The 21,077-nt window shown below is 36.5% G+C and overlaps 1 protein-coding gene and 1 long non-coding RNA gene across 4 annotated transcripts in view; one reads left to right on the forward strand and one right to left on the reverse strand.

The window, feature by feature from the left end:
• Positions 1 to 21,077, forward strand: part of LOC134796428 (uncharacterized) — a 439,520-nt gene that overhangs the window by 238,200 nt on the left and 180,243 nt on the right. The gene's annotated exons all lie outside the window — the stretch shown is intronic.
• The window catches only part of LOC134796392 (uncharacterized), a 60,376-nt gene that overhangs the window by 7,482 nt on the left and 31,817 nt on the right, over positions 1 to 21,077 (reverse strand). For 2 of the 3 annotated variants that reach the window (XM_063768586.1, XM_063768587.1), the window contains exons 2-4: positions 19,901 to 19,984; positions 5,240 to 5,329; positions 523 to 636 (exon numbers count right to left, since the gene is read on the reverse strand). In XM_063768586.1, coding sequence (XP_063624656.1) covers positions 523 to 636; positions 5,240 to 5,329; positions 19,901 to 19,984 — 288 coding nt within the window. The remainder of the gene's footprint in view (positions 1 to 522; positions 637 to 5,239; positions 5,330 to 19,900; positions 19,985 to 21,077) is intronic. The other variant, XM_063768588.1, reaches the window with a different exon arrangement.

Here is a 21,077-nt window from a genome sequence, read left to right on the forward strand (position 1 = left end):
CGCTGTCGCCACCTGGCGGCCATATCTGTCCTGATCGTAACAGACGCGTTTTGTTAGAGAGTGAGTCTTCTGTACCTAGTACTATTATTTATTCTGTGGTTTAAGCAAAGAACATGTTTTGCCCGAGAAGTCGTATGCAGGCCGTATTTATGTAACTCAGCGAAGTTTAAAGTGAGGCAAGAATAAGTAGCTGATTCATCATTAATCAATAGAAAGGCTTTCAGTGCTGGACAATGACCTACACTAAAGGTCAGATGTCCAGTCTGACCGTACTTTACTTATATTGTGGACAATATGTATTAGTTAGTAGTTGATTCGAGTTAGTAGCATTTTAGTTGAGTCAATAATCGGGCATTTTAAAAGTGTGTAAACAGACCTTAGCGAATTCGGCACGTCGACTGGACAGAAACGGCTTTGGATAGAGTAGCATGGCGGTCTTTGGTATCGGACGCCAAGATCCACTTCGGGTCGTTGTAAGCAGTAGTAAGTATCATTTTTAGATTCAAAATGTAACAGACTTACTGGTAGTGTCACTGGAGTTGGACATGGAGGAGATGTTGCTTCTGAGGGTGGTCTGTGGGGGGTGCAGTCGCAGAACCACCTCTGCTGGAGGCCCACCGGTCGCGCCGCTCCATTCTGCGACAAGCAACGGAAAACTTTAAAATCACAAGACTATAATATTGAAAATTATCAACATAATCGTAGTACATCCTTAACCGTTTATAAAACATTCGACTACCAAATATTTTAATTTTTTCAAGTATCTTCTGTTTCCGCCTGTACCGAGCCCGCGAGTGGCAAACAACTTTTAATTGCAAAAAATTACTAAATTCTTCAAAAACTTTTAGTTTTTTTCTTCTTTCGTGCTTCTGGACTTTTGGTATCTGTTAACTTTAGGGGTTTCATTGAGATTAGTCTAAATGTTGAGTAAATACTAATCTATATAAAAGACTGAATATTTTTGTATTAATAACAGTTGTTTTGTGTATTTTTACTAGCTTTGTGTTCACTTGGTAGTTGTGTCAATCTGAAACTAAGAAGTTATTCAGTATTTCCAATATTTTAACAATGATTTTAATAAATATACTTACTTCTGTCTAAGAGTGGGAGAAGCCTACACCTCCAATACTAAAAATTTATTCGAGATAAAAAAAAACATGACAATTTTAACTGATTTCGTTTATATTGTAATGTTATGTTCAGTGTGTAGCAGAAATAGCTACGTTTATTGGAGATAATACCTCTAGAATCACTTCAAAGCTTTGGTTCGACAGGCCACCTAAATTCATAATGCCAATGTCTTTATTTATCCTACATTTCAAAACAACTTAGTCCCAAAATGCTTAAATGTCAAATAGTTTCCTTCACTGGTCATTAGTAGGCACTTAGGGAATGTTGTATTTTGCAATAAAATTGGTATTATTGGATTCAGGCATTTTGTACACTATTTCGTTTAGAACAAAAACAAACAAAATTAAGGTACAATCATGAAACCAAAGCACCTCAAAGGCAAAAGTCAAAGGCATTGAAAACAACATAACAGTTATATAGAGCAGTGTTTGTATTTTTTTAGCAATTGTAACGTTAATGTTAAATAGTTTACATGAAATAGGCCAGAATAGTTATTTGTGTAAAAAGAGACGACATTATTTTAATTCTAGTAAGTAGGTACTAAGTCGCTTTTTAGCGATAAGACCGCCCGTTGTTTACCTTTTTTCTGTTGCTGTTTTCTTTCTGTATTGTTTTTGTATTGAGGTGTGCAATAAAGAGAGTATTAGATTGTATTGCAAGTCCCCGTCCCGACAACCCGCTGGCCCAATATTACAGCGTTCTATGTTACATTTTAAAGATAGTTGAAATTCGACTTAATGTCACTATGACAATGTTCAAATTTCAGTTCGATAAAAGTCAAATATAGAACCCTGTAATATTGGGCCAGCGATTACTGTTTACAATAGTCACACTGTGGTTTTATGTGAAACTAAAATGTAAATGCTAGCCGTTAGCAATGATGTATGTTACCGTGCAGGCCTGTATTCAGACAAATAAGAGCACATGATGGAAAGCCTTTATAAAGCTGAGCACAGATGCTTGCTGGTGAGTTATGATATAGATCAGCCATACTCTAAGTGTATTCCGCGGAACCCTAGGGTTCCGCGACACCCCTGCAGGGGTTCCGCAAGAATTTAGAACACTGCTTTAGTCGCCTCGAAAATTTTTTTTGTTGTTATTGTTTTATTGTAGGGTTCCGTCAAGTATTTCGCTTTCCAAAAGGGTTCCGTCAAAAAAAAAGATTGAGAACCGCTGATATAGATTATGTAGAGATGATTGACTTAAGATGACAGTGGAAGAGATGAATTTGCTTTATGGCTCACTGTAGTCGGATGTTTTTTAAAGTCGTATAACTCTACATTACCTTACGAAGGTCGATGACATCGTAAAGTATGTGAAAGCGAGGACCGGATTCATCCTGAGGGTCATGAAGTTGAAATCTCGACATAATGCGAATTTTAATTCGTCTGTGGTGAGCGTTCCGACTGAACATCTAGCGACCTTCACCAAGGAGGAGTTTTGGCCGAAGGGTTTCAAGTTTCGGCGGTTCCGCGGCCGACTCCCAGACACTGCGGGGTTGCGTAATGCATCGCAACCATAATGTGATTTGTATTGTTTAGTTTTAAAATATATTTTTATGATATTATGTATGCCAGTTTTAAGGTATTTATGTATGGGCCACTACTCGCCTGAAATAAAAAAATTCATTGATTCATTTATATTCATTCATTCATAACTGCAACGCATCTGAACAGGACGGTCGAAATAACTTGTTCTCTAAGCCGCTGGTAATTAATACATGTTACAAACGATTTCTACCCACTTTACCACGCATTACAAAAATTATAGTATGTATAAAATATTGTTTACATTTAAATTAATTAGTGCACGCTAGCCTAAAAAAAAAGTGTTGTTTTATAAGTGTATCTCATGTAAGTGAATTTTGTAAATTCTTAATGAGATAATAAATGTCTTAAACCATTATAACTCGATTAAACAAGGCTTATGTTATTTGAATATTTATCCGCGCATTGCGTTCCCGGTAAGTATTTTAAAATTATCCTAATGGGTATTGGGGTGTAAGTATTGATTCCTATTTCTGAAGCATATCTAACCAATATATTGTTAAGGGGCCCACTGATTAACAGTCCGCCGAACGGTATCGGCCTGTCATTTGTTCGGAACTGTCAAAATTTTGTTCTAACTGACAGGCCGATACCGTCCGACGGACTGTTAATCAATGGGCCCCTTTAAACAGCAGCACGATTTTATACAACAGTTTTGAACCAATGAAGTTTCAAACTAAAATTTTGCAATTAATCTATTTACTCACAACAGGAGGTTAAATCATTCAGCTTAATCATAATCATAATATCGTTTATTGCACCATGGTAAGCAGTTGTTACAAAAAATACAAAAGTATAAAAGTTTCTCATGGACCCCAGAAGGGTGTTGCAAGCATTTTCTTAAGCTAAGTATCAACCAAATTATTAAGGAACACAAACAAGCCTTAAAATTAAATGTATACAAATTATTGATATTAATTTAATTCTTACACGAAGCAAACTCAAGTGCTGTTATAGCATATCAAAATCTGAAGTGTAAAGCGTGGCCAAAATAAGCAAACAAACCGGTCAAGTGCGAGTCGGACTCGCGTTCCAAGGGTTCCGTACATTACCCAATTTTTAACAATGTATTTTTTATGTGGTGTTTAAAAAACCCGTAGAGGGATCGGATCAAAAACTAAGTAATTAAGTCCGACTCACGCTTGACTGCACATTTCTAATAAGTTTTCCTGTCATCTATCTATAGGTAAAGAACTATTTCATGTTTTTTTTTTTTAATTTTAGACCCAGTAGTTTCGAAGATAAAGGAGGGGGGGAATAGTCGGACAGACAGACAGACAGACAGACGCACGAGTGATCCTATAAGGGTTCCGTGTTTTCCTTTTGCGGTACGGAACCCTAAAAATAATCTGTTCCTTTACCTGACGTCAGAACGTTTGGTATTGGCAGTCACCCTCAAAGCGCTTAAAGCTACCAAAACACAGTTTCAAACTTTGACTAAAACCATTTTTTAAAACTCTTTGTTCGACTTTTAATCCGACAGGCAAGTAGTATTTTGTGGCACAACCTATCGGGTTAGCGCCACTTGCACCAATCTACTAACCCGGGTTTAACTGGTTAAACCTGGAGTTACCATGGTTACCAGTACAATTTAACACTAAGTTAAGGGTTTAACTGCATAACCCCGGGTTAGTGGGATGGTGCAAGTGGGCCTTAGACACTGGGTTAACGGTTTGACGGCCTAACCCCGGGTTAGTGGGATGGTGCAAGTGGGCCTTAGACACTGGGTTAACGGTTTGACGGCCTAACCCCGGGTTAGTGGGATGGTGCAAGTGGGCCTTAGACACTGGGTTAACGGTTTGACGGCCTAACCCCGGGTTAGTGGGATGGTGCAAGTGGCGCTTAGAAACCTAAAGTGGGCGTAAGTTGCCCATATTATTAAAGAGGTACTATACCACCAGTTTTGACATTGACATATTAGCTCGCGTCTACGTAAATTACTTTCTATACATCTCGCTTGCACTAATATGCGAGTACGAGCGAGATGCATAACAAGTAGGTTACTTAGACGTGAGTGAATATGTCAATGTCAAAACTGGTGGTCATCATCATCAGTATACAGGCCCCGTAGACAACATGACAATCGCTATCGCTCCGTAGCGAACGAAACGCAACTGTCACTGTCACACTAATATGGAAGAATGATAAATAGAGAGGCACAAAGCGATTCGATGGCGAAGCGCAAGCGATTCTCACGTTGGGTAGGCCGCCGGGTAACCAGACGTATTCTTGAGCAATAACTTCTTCTTGGCGATACACTCTATCGTGATTTTCAAGTCGAAAATAGCATAACTTACAAGGCGGTGCCAATCTACTTAGATCTCCTGGTGCATTTGTGTAAAGAAACGGCCTTCTTTGTTTAAACCAACCATGGTTGGAATATACCATGGTATATTCTACAAGGCTTATTGTATCGTGGCACCATCAACTTTGCACTAAAGCGAATTGTGTTTTGCAAATACATTAGAAACACTAATTTATCGTTGCAAAAACGCAAGTGTGTGATGATTTCAATAAGTGCTAATCTAGAAAAATACAAAATCGTGTATGTGAGCAGCTACCTAAGGTACCGCTCTCACCGGCGGAGATGCGCGACGGCTGCGCCAGTGCGGAGTCTGTGACGTCCGCGTCTGTGGCGGACGAGACGGGCTCTGTGAACAAAAAAATACAGGTTCTTAGTTTTAGGTCCACTTGTACCATTCACTAACCCGGGGTTAACCGGTTAAACCTGGAGTTATCATGGTTACCAGTACAATTTGACACTGGGTTAACGGTGTAACCGGTTAACCCCGGGTTAGTGAGAGGGTGCAAGTGGCGCTTAAGTAAATTGAAGGCCAGAGTACACCGGCTGCTTGTGCGTAGATTTGCACGTGCATCAAGTTCGGTGTGCAACGTAAAATTTTGGAGCCGTGGACGCACACGTCACGCAAGCGGTGTGCCGTCTCTCATAAGGAACTGTATATTACAACGCTCACTTGCACGCCTACGCGCACGCATCCGGTGTGTACACGCGTTAACCTAACAGTTTGTAGTAATGCCGGCCGCTGCCGGCCGCTATTAAGCTCAAAAGTGGTCACATTCACGAAATGTTTGTATATATAGTAATGGCTTCCTTTATGCAAACTCCAATAACTCAATCCAATAATAATTAATCTTTAAGCGTAAGCATCATTCTAGACTTGTAACCCCTTATTCGTAAAACTTTACGGGCCTGTTTTAGTTAAATTATGTTTTATCCCTATCTTACAAATGCTTTAGTCAAAATGACAGATAAAGACAAACGATTCATAGCTAATTCAGGTCAGTAACGCGTTTATTAATAACGCCAGTGTAGTCTGTAAGATATAGTTGGTCAAACCAAATTTGTCAGTAAATAAAAACAAAAAAACTATACCAATCCTTTTCTTTTGGGTGCTAGTACTAGTGTAAGACAAAGATGAAAGATTTTCTCTGTCTATGTTTGAAATGAGACAGTCCTTTGAGAAACTATACGTCTGATATTGCAGTTTCTTACCTTGTTCAGTGACAGTGTTTGTAACTGAAAGTCAAATTTCACCTCCGAGCTCAGAGGCTAATATTAATTAGGTTAAGCTTGAGTACATAGATTACTCATACGAGATAGAGCATTTGATCGTCGTTGCGCTTACAATTTATTGTCGCGCTTATTTCAATGGGCTATATGCGCGAACACAATGTATTAAGGTTTTGATCTGGTTATGATACGACACATAACGCATGTCATGCGCACCAATAAACGCTAGCGAGATGACATAAATTCCAGTGCATTTTGCGGGCATTAGTCAGTACAAGCGATTGTCAAGGTCAAATCCTAACAAAATTGTTCAATCAGAACCGGTCTCCTGAACAGTTATACTCTGTATCTTTAGGTATTTAAATAAAAGTAAACAAAATCTACCCTCAAATAGCTCCTTAAGCTAGTTGAGAGTAGATGAAAACATTACACGATCAAATAATGTAGGTTAAAGTCAGGTCGTTCAGTGACAGATCCAGGCGGTTTTGTAATTGGTTGGTTAACCAATAAATGTTATAACTACTCGAAAATTTACAAATTGTTTGTTTACTTTTATTTAAATACCGAAAGATACAGACTATAGAGGCGGCGCTATCGTTAATTTAATCGCGAGTGCGTGGAGTGGATGAGGTTTGAGCCCTTGTTTTATATTGCAAATTTGATTTTTTTTATCAACTTATTTTACTAACTTCTAACGTTTATTATTACCTACTAACGTTTCTGTAGTTTTGTTATCTAAAAAGTAACAAAACAATTTATTTTTATGAAAAGAAGATGAATGTGGATTTTTTTTAATGTCATCCTTCACTGTGTACGCACTCCTCCAGCCTTTTCCGCATAGTCCGAAGATAATGCAAAAGTTACGGAGTGCGGTAAGTATCTAAAAATCCTTTGGTTAGATACGCCTCTATAGCATTATGCATGCTGGTCTGTTGGCCAGCGATTCATTATCACAAATCAATCCGATTCACGAAACTAAAACACCATGCAGCATCTCCCTCGCACTTCGCGTTCGAAAATTATTTAAAGTTGAAATCGGAAATCTGCCGAGCGGCAAATCGGCGGCTTTAAATGCCGAAAAAAAAGTCGCAGCACAAGAAATAAAATGCGTCTGTATGGGACATCTTATTTGAGGTAATCTATGCCAGGGTGTTAAACGGTAGCAAGTTTGGGAACGGGTTGATTTTGTAACAATATAACCTCGTTAGTTATGCTCGGAAACGTTCGGATTTTATATTAATTAGTAGCTGGATTTTGTGCTAGCATTTTGGTAATCTAATATTTATTTATGAATATAATGTTGAGTTGAAAATACAAAGTTCGCAACAAGTTTTCCCAAATTAATATTTATTTATTACATATACAATGGATCCGGTGGATCCGGTCCGTGCAAATTACTACTATAGATTGTATTATTTGGCAACTTAGAGCATTTAGTAACTGGAGACGCCTGTTTTTTTCTGTACAAAACAGTCTGCCGATTATGCGGGGGAGGGACACGTCAAATGTATGGCTATTTGTACAGACAGCAGCAAAAGTTGCTAAGCGGGCGAGGTGTTCAAAATTACCTTGACACACTCTTACAGCCGTATTCGAACAATAAGATACGTCAAATACTAGATATTGAAACGGTATGGATTGGATATGTCAGTGTCAAACAAGTGTTAAAAGTGACGTTATTGTCTGAAGAAACGTCAATATTGACACTTGTTTGACACTGACATATCCAATCCATATCGTTTCAATATTTGACGTATCTCATTGTTCGAATACGGCTGTTATTCTCTTAACAATAAAGTCGCGGCAAGATCATTTTAAACACCTGGCCCGCTTAGCAACTTCTGCTGCTGACTGTACGTAACGTATTTTGTATGTCAATTCAATTTACGTTCCATATTTCGATTAAATACCCTGTATAATTATACTGCCCTGTAAAGTTTTATGGTTGTTAATTGATCAATTAAATACCTAGTTAATTGGATTAATTATAGATATCTACCCCATATTTTGTAGGTTCGACACCTGGCGAGCCTAACAGCAACAACTAAATCATTCAAGCTCTAAAACGGTAAAATCAATATGATGATGATGATGATGATGATGATTAGGGTGTTTCATTTCTCCGAATTTTCGATTTTCATCTGACTTTGCTCGAATTCTTGTTCTAACTGATAAAAAAATATTATGCATTAAAAAAAATTAAAATCGGTCAACATTTAGAGGTTGCACAACATCAACAAAGATTTTTCAAATAACCAACGACTCTACATCGGAGGGTAGAAAATGGTTTAAGCGGCTACCATCAAAGCGGAGAGTAGTGTGATACTGAACCTTCTACATATAAATAAATTTTAAAATTAGTAGTAAACTTGGATTTTGGTTACTCGATAAATGTTCTAATTAAGATTTTTCAGTTTTTCCACCTGTTTCCAAAGGAAAAGTGCTTTTATCGTGTTTTAGACGCAAAATTCAGTTTTCTCATTCGATTTTAGTATCAGTTCATTATATTTTGTCATTTTAGAACATAGTTCATTTTCACGCAATGTATGGGGTTCTCACTCTACCTTTTCAACTTGTGCAACCTCTAAACGTTATTCAATTCTTTTGAAAATTGAAATAGATAGTTTTTAGTGTGGGGAGACTCCATTGGTGAGCAAAGTCAGAAAAAATATTACAACTTTTTTTTCTCCATACAAAAGTGAATCACCCTAATGATGATGATAATGATGATGCTCTCCTGACCGATTTCGGCCAGAGCGACTGTGTGCTCTGGAGTAGGCAATTTTTACTTCAACTCGTGTTATTAGAGTGTAGCTGATACACTCTCTGGTGCGCCCTTAGGTGGCTAACGTACCTTCGCATTTTGGGCACGTCAGCACACCCCCTATATAGTTGTAGGAAATTGAGGTTGGCGGCCGAGCCTTACTGCCGTATTCTAACTTCAAGATGTTCACAAGAGACGACACGTACTAGATCCATTCTAGATACGTTATAGTTTAGATATCAACTAGTTCTCTTTTGCAGCGCAATTAAGGCAACCAATGTCACTTTTACGTTGGATAGAGTACCTAAGATATCTATTAGATGTGAATAGGATCTCTAAGTCATATCCTGTGGAAATCGTTCAACAGTATATCCAGAATCACGCAAATGTCAAATTTGATAGGTTAGATCTTAAACATATCGTTATCGTATCTTGGTGATGTCTAAAAGATGTCTATTTCACAAAATTTGAATCGGGCCCTTAAGCTCAACTCGTTTTAAATCAATAAAATCAATATAGTATGGTGGTTACACTCACTTGTATTTTTAGTCCGTGCACGGAGTGCAGCCACCGCGAGCACTCGAGCCTGAGGAAGGACTCCCGACGGGCCCGAAACATGTCGCCAAAAGCGACTAAAAATACAAGTGAGTGTAACCGTTGTGATCTAAATAATTTAAAATATGTCTCACGAAAGTTTAATTTCGAGTATGATTTTAGTTTCTGATCTAATTTCTACGCACTTTGGGTAGGTAAGTTGGTAGATTTGTCTAGGAGAGTTCGCTTTTTAGTGAAAAGACGGCCTGTTGTCTGTTTCTATAATGATTTTATTTTATAGACTTTTTCAGTTCTGCAGCAAATCTACCTAAGCTTTGTTAGCAACATTTTCCTTGATAGTAAGGGGTTTATTATAAAGATTATCGCTTAATTCCTTTACCATCCTTACAATTCAGCAAATATCTACGCAGCCAGGTTAGAAATAATTAGGGCTTTGTACGTTTTGCTTAGTTCTGCACAAATTAATAACTTGTTACATAAGTATTTAATTCAAAATGCCGAGTCAGACTTTTTAAAAGAATTTTTAATGAAGACTAGAACTGTAATTATGTTAAGCACTCATTTTAAATGCCTGGTGAATGTTATTTTTCTAGTTATGTACGTATATAATTATTGTACAGTATCTCGTAGGCTGTGCTGAAGAGATTGTGAACTTTTACTTTGTACGAAGTTTAATACGACGCCGTTTAAGAAATTAAATTACACAAGAGAGAGTTGCCTAATGTTTGCTACGACGAATATAAATATGTCGTTCATTTTTATAATCACTTCAAAGTAACTGTTGACTAGGTATAAAAGTTTATTCTACACGCTCAGTCAATAATTCAATTTACTAGATGATAGATAGCCAGAAAATCTTTCCACCATATTACGGGTCAAGGGGGAGCGACATCTACCTTAAGAGTGTTACACTTCTTAAAACTTAAAACTCTCTACTTTCTTAAAGCTTAGTAGCAAAATTAGATGATAGATGTTTGAACGTCTGCTAGCGAAAAGTTTTTTATATATAGAAATATAACAAAACACTGTTTTGAATATAATAGAATAGAGTAGAATAGAATAGAAAATATAAGATTTTTATCATATTTTATATTTAATTACACACACGGGTCTACCGCGATAAATTTCATTATTTTTACCTTAAATCCCGACGTTTCAGCTGAGTTGCACCAGCTTACTTGCTGAGTTGTAATTAAATATGTGTACAAAACGCGAGAGTTTAAAGTGTTATATCATATTTTATGTTTCTGAATATTCCTTGCATTGTTTGTTTCTTGCAATACCTATTGCAATTAAGGATTTGCATTCTAGATTGGTATTGTCACTTGCAGGCTAATTGGCAACATTAAATAATGCACAACCAAGAACATCTTCAATTATACCCAGTTGCTTAATACTGTTCATTAAATGTTTGTTCTCTCTCCATCTTTTATTATCTCTTTTTAATGTTACAGTTAGTATATTAATGGTACATTATAGAGGGAATAAACGCCTCCGCAACTGGGTTAATTGTTTGTTGGTTTTTACACAATGTAGGTACCTACGAATTATAATAGTATACTCGAGAGCAGAGAAAACGATTCTATTGGTAATTTACATAAAAAGGGACTCTATTTTCTGTATGAATAGTAGGTAGTGGATTAAATAGGCCCAAAAAGTTTCCAACACCCTCTATTTTTAGGGTTCCGTACCCAAAGGGTAAAAACGGGACCCTATTACTAACACTCCGCTGTCCGTCTGTCTGTTACCAGGCTGTAACTCGACAACCGTGATAGCTAGACAGATGAAATTTTCACAGATGATGTATTTCTGTTGCCGCTATAACAACAAATACTAAAAAATAAATATTTAAATGGGGCTCACATACAACAAGCGTGCCTTTTGTAGTTTTTTGCCTAATGGTACGGAACCCTTCGTGTGCGACTTCGACTCGCACTTGGCCGGTTTTTATTTTTACAAAAGAGACTTATTTATCTACACAGTTTGCGTTCATAGTGCCGTTTTAAAACACTCCCTTCGGTCGTATTTTATTTTATCGCCAGTCGTTGCGAATTCCAATTTTTCGCACTTGTATCGTAATGTACTATTTCTAATGTTTTACAATAAATATTTCTGAACTACAGATAAGATAAGATAAAGTTAATTAAGCTCAAAAGGTTACATCATATACATAATTTCTTAAGTTATGTTACATAGGATTCTCTGTCCAAGATCTTTGTATAAACCTGTGCTCTAAGTACCAGCTACCTTCCATTTGTCTCCATGTACTGATACATGTATTTATATACAGGCGAATAACAAGCTTGTATTTGCTATATTTATTTACTGTAGGCCTGTAAGAGGCCCTAAAAGCCCCCAATTGCGTGGATATCCCGGGGCAAAAACCGGCTTGGCACGAGCTATGGGATCGTTAAGACTAACCTTCTGCGAAAAGGGTGCTTAGCAACTTGTACCGAAATGGCGGCTCGGGCCAAAGGATGGTTGCGCCAAACATATTTAGACAAGTACTCGGTTATATACAGCATGATTTTTTGTTCCCCTATGATGTATCTAAAAAAATAAGTATAGTGTATTGCAAAAAAATTGTACGTAATTAAGCGCAGTTAAGAAGCTGATTAACTTAATTGATCCATATGTGTTACGAAAATTAACTATGTAAATTGTAGTGTATTGTATATATTGTACTTAATTCTTACACATATAAGTCTATAGCATACGCTAATACACTTTAATGCATCTAACTTAAATAGAAATGGCTTAACTGTGGTAACCTGGTAACACAATGGAATCAATTAACTTTAGACTAATTATGTGAGTTGTTAATATGTGTTCAAAACGCGAAAGTTTTAAATATTATAAAAGCGGCCAAGTGCGAGTCGGACTCGCCCATGAAGGGTTCCGTAGCAGCAAGTAACATAATAAAATTGCGGTTTACAATTTATGACGTATTAAAAAAAACTACTTACTAGATCTCGTTCAAACCAATTTTCGGTGGAAGTTTGCATGGTAATGTACATCATATATTTTTTTTTAGTTTTATCATTCTCTTATTTTAGAAGTTACAGGGGGGCGGGGGGGGGGGGACACATTTTACCACTTTGCAAGTGTCTATTCAGTTTAGAAAAAAATTATATTAGAAACCTCAATATCATTTTTGAAGACCTAATACATTTTGAATTGATGAAAAAAACACATATGGGTTTGATGAAAAAAAAATTTAAGTCTCTCTAAATCTAAGTATGGGGAACCCCCAAAATTTTTTTTTTTTTTTTCTATTTTTGTATGAAAATCTTAATGCGGTTCACATCTACTTACCAAGTTTCAATAGTATAGTTCTTATAGTTTCGGAAAAAAGTGGCTGTGACATACACGGACAGACAGACAGACAGGCAGACAGACAGACAGACAGACAGACAGACAGACATGACGCATCCATAGGGTTCCGTTTTTTGCCATTTGGCTACGGAACCCTAAAAATAGCTCAAGTCAAGAACTCCCCTACCTAATTGTATATTATGTATTTTTTTTGTGCAATAAAGTTTGTATAAATAATTGGTCGCGGGATGTCATCGGTTAATCTAACTTTTAGCGTCATGGGAAAGCCGAGCCGACGTTATATCGTTTAAAGGTTTTTTCCATTCATGAAATTGAAACAAATTTCCCTTGGGTACCAAGTTAACATGTTACAGAGCTCTTTTCTGAAAGTAAATAACGTTCCAATGAGTTTTTGATGAGGTACTAGTGCTCGACATGCTAATGCCCAATAGATGACACCTTGCTGTCACCTCTATTGACAATGACTTAAGTTTCAAGATGACATAACCGAGGTGAGTTTTGACAGAGGAGAGTTGTGACATTGTCGATTTTTTGGAATCTAATGACTGTTAGCGCCCAAGTAACAATTTGTGGTTCTATAGTAGTCGATAGAACGTTTCCCAAATACCACCTAAGGTCCTATAAAAGACCAAAGAAGATTGTATAAAGCCGAAATGGCGCATCTTATGTGCCATTCAGTGATATAGTAGACCTGTAGCAGTGTCAGTCGTGACGTTTTAGGTCTATAAAAGTGATGTGATGATCACTTTTGTGCTAATTTGTTGTCAGTAACGCCATTATAGTGTTAATTTATACTATAGTGGCATTTGAGATTCCATTATAGTGCTTGTTTTATACTATAGTAGTATTTGAAATTGTATTATAGTGCTTTTTTATACTATTGTAGAATTCATAGTTCCTTTACTACGAAATTTGCTATCAAGTTTTCCATAAACTGTTGTGAGTGGTTTTGTTGTGTGTTTACTTCACAAAAACGGTACTAAGTAAATGGTGATAAGTAAAGACTTTATATTAATATGCGCCATTTAGATGTCGAATAATTCGGTCCTTAGTGCAAAAAGTATATGGGACGGAAGTTTTACCGTTAGAATAGTATTAGTTTAATGAGGAATTTTAAATGCCCCCTCGATTTATTTATGTTTTTAATAAAATAATTTAATTAAATATTATGATATTCACCATAGTTACTACTATACAGCCAAGAAGTAAATCCGACGCTTTTATAGGCTAACTATAGAACTTACGACGAAATATTCACCGCCATCATGATTAAAATTAGGGTTCCAAAAGAATTTTGCTGTGACCCAGTTACACCTACAAACTCTTTAGAAAGATATAGGATTTTTTTTTTAATTTAGATGTAGTCATTACTGTTGTTTCCTTTTTCAGTGTGATTGGTAAAAAATATGTGCTAATAATGGATGTCAATAAATATCTGAACCGTCACGATTTTATGCTTGTATTAAATCATTGATGATAAATCTCACCTACAGTCACTAATATCACTGGGGTCTTTTTTTATCAATTCATTAGAATATAAAAATATTTTGTACGGAACCACATTATGTGGCTTAGGCCTGAACTTATATAAGCCAGATATAAGTAGCCATTACAGATCAAATTTATCATTTACAAGTAGTCGTTTTCTACCTTTATGTATCTAAAACGGTTTATAAAAGACATAAAAACTCAACTATAACGCTGTTGTCTTTTAAAAGAAAAAACAAAACCACTATACAACAGTTTTGTGATATAAAAGAGTCATTGTGACGTTTACAGCGATGAGATATAATAGGGATTTAAAAACTACTAAAGCGCTTTTTAACGCTATAAATATGTCCCAAAAACGCTACTATAGAGCAAAACAATTTTATAATAGTATTTATATGACTACTAAAGTATTATGTACTATAGCAGTGATCTCTAAAGCCACTATATCCTAAAATCGTTGTATAGTTGGGTTTTTGTCACTGTTAAAACACAAAACTATAGCGGCTTGCAGGGAACCTTAATAGCGCAAACTACTAAAGTATTATGTACTATAGCAGTGATCTCTAAAGCCACTATATCCTAAAATCGTTGTATAGTTGGGTTTTTGTCACTGTTAAAACACAAAACTATAGCGGCTTGGCAGGGAACCTTAATAGCGCAAATTAGTTGCATAAAAGTGATACCAAATACTATTATACAGTAATATTGCTCTATAGTGGTTATATTTGAACCTGTTATAGTACACGCCTATAACGGCTCTATAAAATGATGAAATAAACCTTTACATCAATTGCTTATAGAATATATTAGCTGTATAAGCCTATAGAGCAAAAAGGTGTTGCCAAGCGCTTTTATACGACAGGTGGTCACCTCTGAAACTTTAATACGACGTCTATACAAGCTTTTAGCGATAAAAACTAAAATTATAGGACTAAAATGTTACTTGGGCGAGCTCGCAACAGTGTGCGTTCGTTAGCTCGTAACTTGAACTAACAAATGCGCGCTATTGCGACCTTGTTTTTAGTTAATAGATTCCAAAAAATCAACGATGTCACAACTCTCCTCTGTCACAACTCACCTCGGTCTCCCCTACTGGGACTGCGTCAAGCACCAGTACGTTTACCTTACCAAATATTACTATCACTACACCTTATAAAACAACGTCTGTCTGTGTGTTTGTACGTTCGCGATAAACTCAAAAACTAATGAACGGATTTTCATGCGGTTTTCACTTATCAATAGAGCGATTCTTGAGGAAGGTTTAGGATAATTTGTTAACCCGTGCGAAGCCTGGGCGGGTCGCTAGTCTTTTAATATTTACCAGTCCTCCTCCTATATAAAAAAAGTGAAACAATTTATTTTTATTACAGTTTAGCTCTACCGTCCGCGTATTAACTTATTTAACTCCATATACAAATACATACATGTCCAAACTAATTGATTGTGGTCCGTTGGGACGTGACGAATTTGTCCATGGCCTAATTATTATTATTAAACGTGACCTCTTTGGACACTGACGTGAAGAGTTCAACCAGAGCTGTCGGAATTATATTAAAATAAATATTTGGCAGAAGACCAGTGAAACCTGTGTCGAAACGTCGGTAAATAAAGGTAAGAAAATAAATTCGCGTTAGACCCGTCTATAAATGTGAGTTAATATGTGTTCAAAACGCGAAAGTTTTCAATATTATATTTGGCAGAAGAGTCGAACTCGAAACTCTGCATGGCATTTTTGCATTGAAAACGTGTGGAGATGTCATAATTTAGATTTAAGCTAGTTATTAATTTCGTTTAGTAGTACCACTATATATACTGTATGTAAATAAATGGTTCTATCAATGTTAGATTTCTATGAAAATAATGTGTATAGGGTGGCGGGGAAGGTGCGGGCGGCAGGCGTACGGCGCCCGCACCACCGCCAGAGAGACACAAAGCGATTCGATTGCGAAGCGCAAGCGATCGTCACCTTGGCCTGTGGGGAGACACTCCTTCTTTCGGGCAAACTCGGCTCCGTTCGGCTCAGCATTCTCGAGCAATTATTAGGGTTGGCACCACTTGACGTCCTTTTGCGTTCACGACCACAGATAAGATATATAATGACTTGAATTTTGAAAACCCTAAATAGCCGAAAGGGATAGTGCCATACATTAGAAAGGCATAGCATGATTCGTCCCTGAATCGCTGTCAAACTTCTGTTTTGTAGGAAGTGTCCTTTCTGTACGGTAGTGCTATTATTTATTCTGTGCCTTGGCTAGGCCGCCTGTTCAGAAAAAGGCACGTTCCTAATTAAAGAAACCTTTTTGCGACCAGAATTGGGAAGTAATAGATTGATTCCTATCACAGTGTTTATACGGTTATAGATTAAATAATGGAAGAGATATAGCGCCAGCTATTTCGTACCCCGAGAGCTGTCGATATACCTGGGTAGGCATTGCAAATATTTACATTATTCGTTCAAAATGGGTCGCTCATTCGAATACGAACTATTCGAGTATGTGCAAAGGCTTGATTACATACATGTGTAATTTCATGTAATTAACGGGTCTAACGCGATTAAATTTCATTATTTTACCTTTTTTCCAATTCGTCAATGCAACATATCGTCTGCTTGTTTGCCTCCTATATCTAAAAAAAATTACCTAGATAGCGTTGCACGTTGTACTTACCGCTCCATATATTACCAGGCCGCGTAGCCAAGATGCCAATCGCTTACGCTCCGTAGCGATCGAAACGCAACTGTCACTGTCACACTAATATGGAAGAGTGATAGGGAGACATAATGCTTTTCGTTGTCGAAGCGATAGCGATTGTAACCTTGGCTAGGCCGGCTGTATGGTTTTCTACCATAACGTCCATAACTAACAGGCCTATTCGGATTTCGAGATAATCACAAGATCTTGAGACGATTTAGAGATCAACTAGATCTACATTAGATATCGACTAGATGTGACTTGGATATCTAAGTCATAACTTGTCGAATTCGTTCAAGAGGACCTCCAGTATCGCGGAAACGTCAAATTTGACAAATCTATCTTACAAATAGCTTTAAATTATCCGTATCGTAACTTGTTGAAGTCTAGTAGAAATCTAGTTCATTTTCCGAATCGAACCGACAATCTAATTAACCTTTCATGTAAATTTGTGTGTGCTGGTCCAAAATCGTGGGTTAAAACCCCGACTGTGCTGAAGCAGAAAAAAACTGTTCTCTAAAAAAATGCAAAAGATGACTAAAAATTCGGTCAGGATTCTTATCGTAGGTACACAGACAAGAGGTTAATTACGATTGGTCAGGATCTTGTATAAATACAGATGAAAATGTCAAGATACGCCTACAACCCACATCTCATTTTGTGACATCTGTGGTGCGGGTAGACATTAATTATAGCCCTGCCAACAGTCACTGTCAGTCGGGGTTCGAGGTTTAGGCGGAAAAGTACGATCATAATAGATTAAATATAGGCATTTTTTTCTGCATCTGTCTATTCGTATTTTATTTTTCCACTTATATTTATGTACAAACGAAAACCATCTAACATGAAAAAGGTTAACAAATAACAATTATATTTTTTTAAGAATTACTATAACACTATTACTATATACCTACTGGTCTTGGAAACAACATACCTATATTCTCTTAAATCAAAAATAAAATATACAGGTACGGTTTTTAATTTAGATCGGTACTGCGATATTTCCCAATTTGTAGCAAATATCGGGATTTTTACCGATAACATCATACATTGTGAAAGAGCTAATTAACTTTATATTATTTGTATAAGACATATAATTCCAAATCAATGATCTTGGCAAAATAAAGTACCTACGTATTTTACACAAACAAATGAAATAACAATTTAATAACTACGATTTTCTGAAATATATTCATTAAATAACTCATAATCTCAACGAAATTATGAAAATTCTTTGCAACTTCAGCATTCACTGAAAATAAAATTTAGAGCCGAAAACTTTCAGCATTCGTAAGCACGTGCTCTGAAAAATGTGCTAAGTTTTGGCAGCTTAACAATGAAAACGGCTGCTCAAGAGTTTGTGCTAGCAAGATATAGAAAAACCGGCCAAGTACGAGTCGGACTCGAGCACGAAGGGTTCCGTACCATTACGCAAAAAACGACAAAAAAAACACGTTTGTTGTATGGGAGCCCCACTTAAATATTTTATTGTGTTTTTAGTAGGTACTTGTTGTTATAGCGGCAACAGAAATACATCATCTGTGAAAATTTTAACTGTGTGTCCCGTTTTTACCCTTAAGTACGGAACCCTAAAAATTGAAGCGATGCGGGCGGACTACTTTATTTTCAAAAATGTACACCACTTTTTTTTTCAAATTTGATATTTTATGCCGTCTCAGTATAACGAGCTCTTTTGATTTTACGAAAAGAAAAAAATGTTCCGAAATTTCTATTCATTTTTCATTCTTTCTGTTCCGTTGCCGTCATGCAAACTCTATGAAATATGGCAACGGAATGGAACAAAAATCTTGGGATACTTTTTTATCCTATTAATAATCGAAGGAGATCCTGATTCTGAGAAAAAATTCCGTAAAAATTAAAGTGTAGTTTTGGTCAGGTATGATTACGTGCAATTTTTGACATGATGTTGATGCCACTTTATTACTTCATTGACGTGGCGGTGAAAAGGTTAAAGGTAATATTTACTCGCAGACGCGAGTTTCCCATTCTTGTGCAAGGTCTGAAACTTACATACATACATTCGCAGCTTGTTTAAGTTACTTGAACCCAACTTCAATACGGACCCACATAGCGTTCAATGTTGTCCAACTGTGTAGCCAGGCTAATTTGAACTTTATAAATATACGCGCAAAGAGTAGATTCGTTTGGGAAATGTATATAGAAGTTGTCCCGTGTGTGTGCTATTCTGAATGGGTGAAATTATTCCTTTGTGTCTATCTAGACCGTAAAATACCTAGGTATGTATGTACTGTCAAACTAATTTTGATTTTCTATTGGGGATTTTCCAGTCCCCTATTAAATTAATTTGTTTGCCCTCGAGAATAGGCCTAGGTATGGCGCCATCGCTCGAAAAGATGGTGCCACACCTTTGGCCTATACTCGAGTAGATGGCGACACTTTTTGATATTTAACAAATTTAACATATGTCAGTGAAAGAACAAGGATTTTAGTCAAATGGCGTTCAAAAGTATTAATCATATGTCGAAAGATGGCAGTTACTGTGACTATAAAATTTACTTTGACAATTCTCTACTTTGACTCTATTTAAATGCTCTTTGCCGTTATCTAATACAGCTTGGCAAAAAAGAGTAGAAATTAAAAAGTGGCAACACTGAAGTGTCGTCCCGTTTTCTTATTTATTATAAATTGGTTTGAAAGGGACGACACTACAGTGTTGCCACTTTTTAATTTCTACTCTTTTTTGCCAAGCTGTAACTGCCATTGAAACAATGCAGTTGAGTTTGATGTTGTTGACTCCAAAAGCTTGTCCCATGAAAAATGTCTCGTGACAAAGGACAAAGTAAAATGAAATATGGTGATCGTATTTACTAACCGATTTGCCTCCGTCTCCTCGCTTTGTGCTGTCCATGTCGCTTCGTTCTTAAAGCTGCTTTTCTTCTTTCCCAATGATTGTCATCTGTAATGAAATAATCGTACATTACTACAAAAACCAGGGCAAAAGGAATTGCTGACTTCCTATCCCGGTCGGGTTATGTGTAGTGCTTTTCTCAAAAAATGCGTAGAAAACTTAAAAATAAATGTTTCTAAGAGCATTTTTTCCTATATCAGCTGCAAGCAACTGAGGAGTTTTTATTTAATTTGCCAAGATAATAAGGGTTTAAAACCTGTTCAGATTCAAAGTTACATGTGATTATAGTTTTATGAAAAAAGGACCTATTCAAAACAAGAATCTTGTTTCTTTTTCAAAAAGCCCTTAAATTATTAATACTTTTGCAAGTTTACTCAAACCTAAATGAATTTATATAATCCGATACAACCAAATGCCTTGAAGTTAATTTTGCTTTGATGAAAACCACGAAATTAGAAGGATCGGCAATTTAATTTGGTAGCTTAAAGTTACTGATTAAAGTCCATGAAACTTTTATCGTAGGTATCGGTAACTTCTGCAATTAATAGTAGAATTATACAAAAATATGGATGTTTTCTATGTATATAGAAAGTATTTGTATATATGTGAATATTATATATATCGTCGTCTAAATAGTACCCACAACACAAGCCTTATTGAGCTTACTGTGGGACTAGGCCGATCCGTGTAAAATTGTCCTATAATATTTAGTTATTTTATTTATTTAATTAATTATTATGTAATAGTATATTAACCTTTTCGACGCCGTGTCAAACACAAAAGCTGTCACTCGGACGCCACGTCAGCCAAAACTGAAATTGAACTTTATGCATATGTACCTAGGTCTATGTTGCTCTGTGGCCTGTGACCGATTAATCGGTCTTTGGCGTTGAACCTGCGGTGCGGGTATATCGGTCATTGGCGTCCAAAAGGTTAACGGTATTACTTTCAAGTCTCAACCCGATTCTTAAATAAACCGTGACCTACTTTAACATGAAAATTCGTTGACTCGTTCGGTTGTAATGCTTGAGAGTAATTTGCCCCAGCAGTTCGGATGCCAACGCACGCCGCACGAGAAATATGTCAAGGCTAATCTTACATTGTTGGGTATATTGAAGTTTCCTCTAGTACCCGCATAACT

This window comes from Cydia splendana, chromosome 13 (genome assembly GCF_910591565.1).
Source record: "Cydia splendana chromosome 13, ilCydSple1.2, whole genome shotgun sequence".
NCBI classification, from domain to species: domain Eukaryota; kingdom Metazoa; phylum Arthropoda; class Insecta; order Lepidoptera; family Tortricidae; genus Cydia; species Cydia splendana.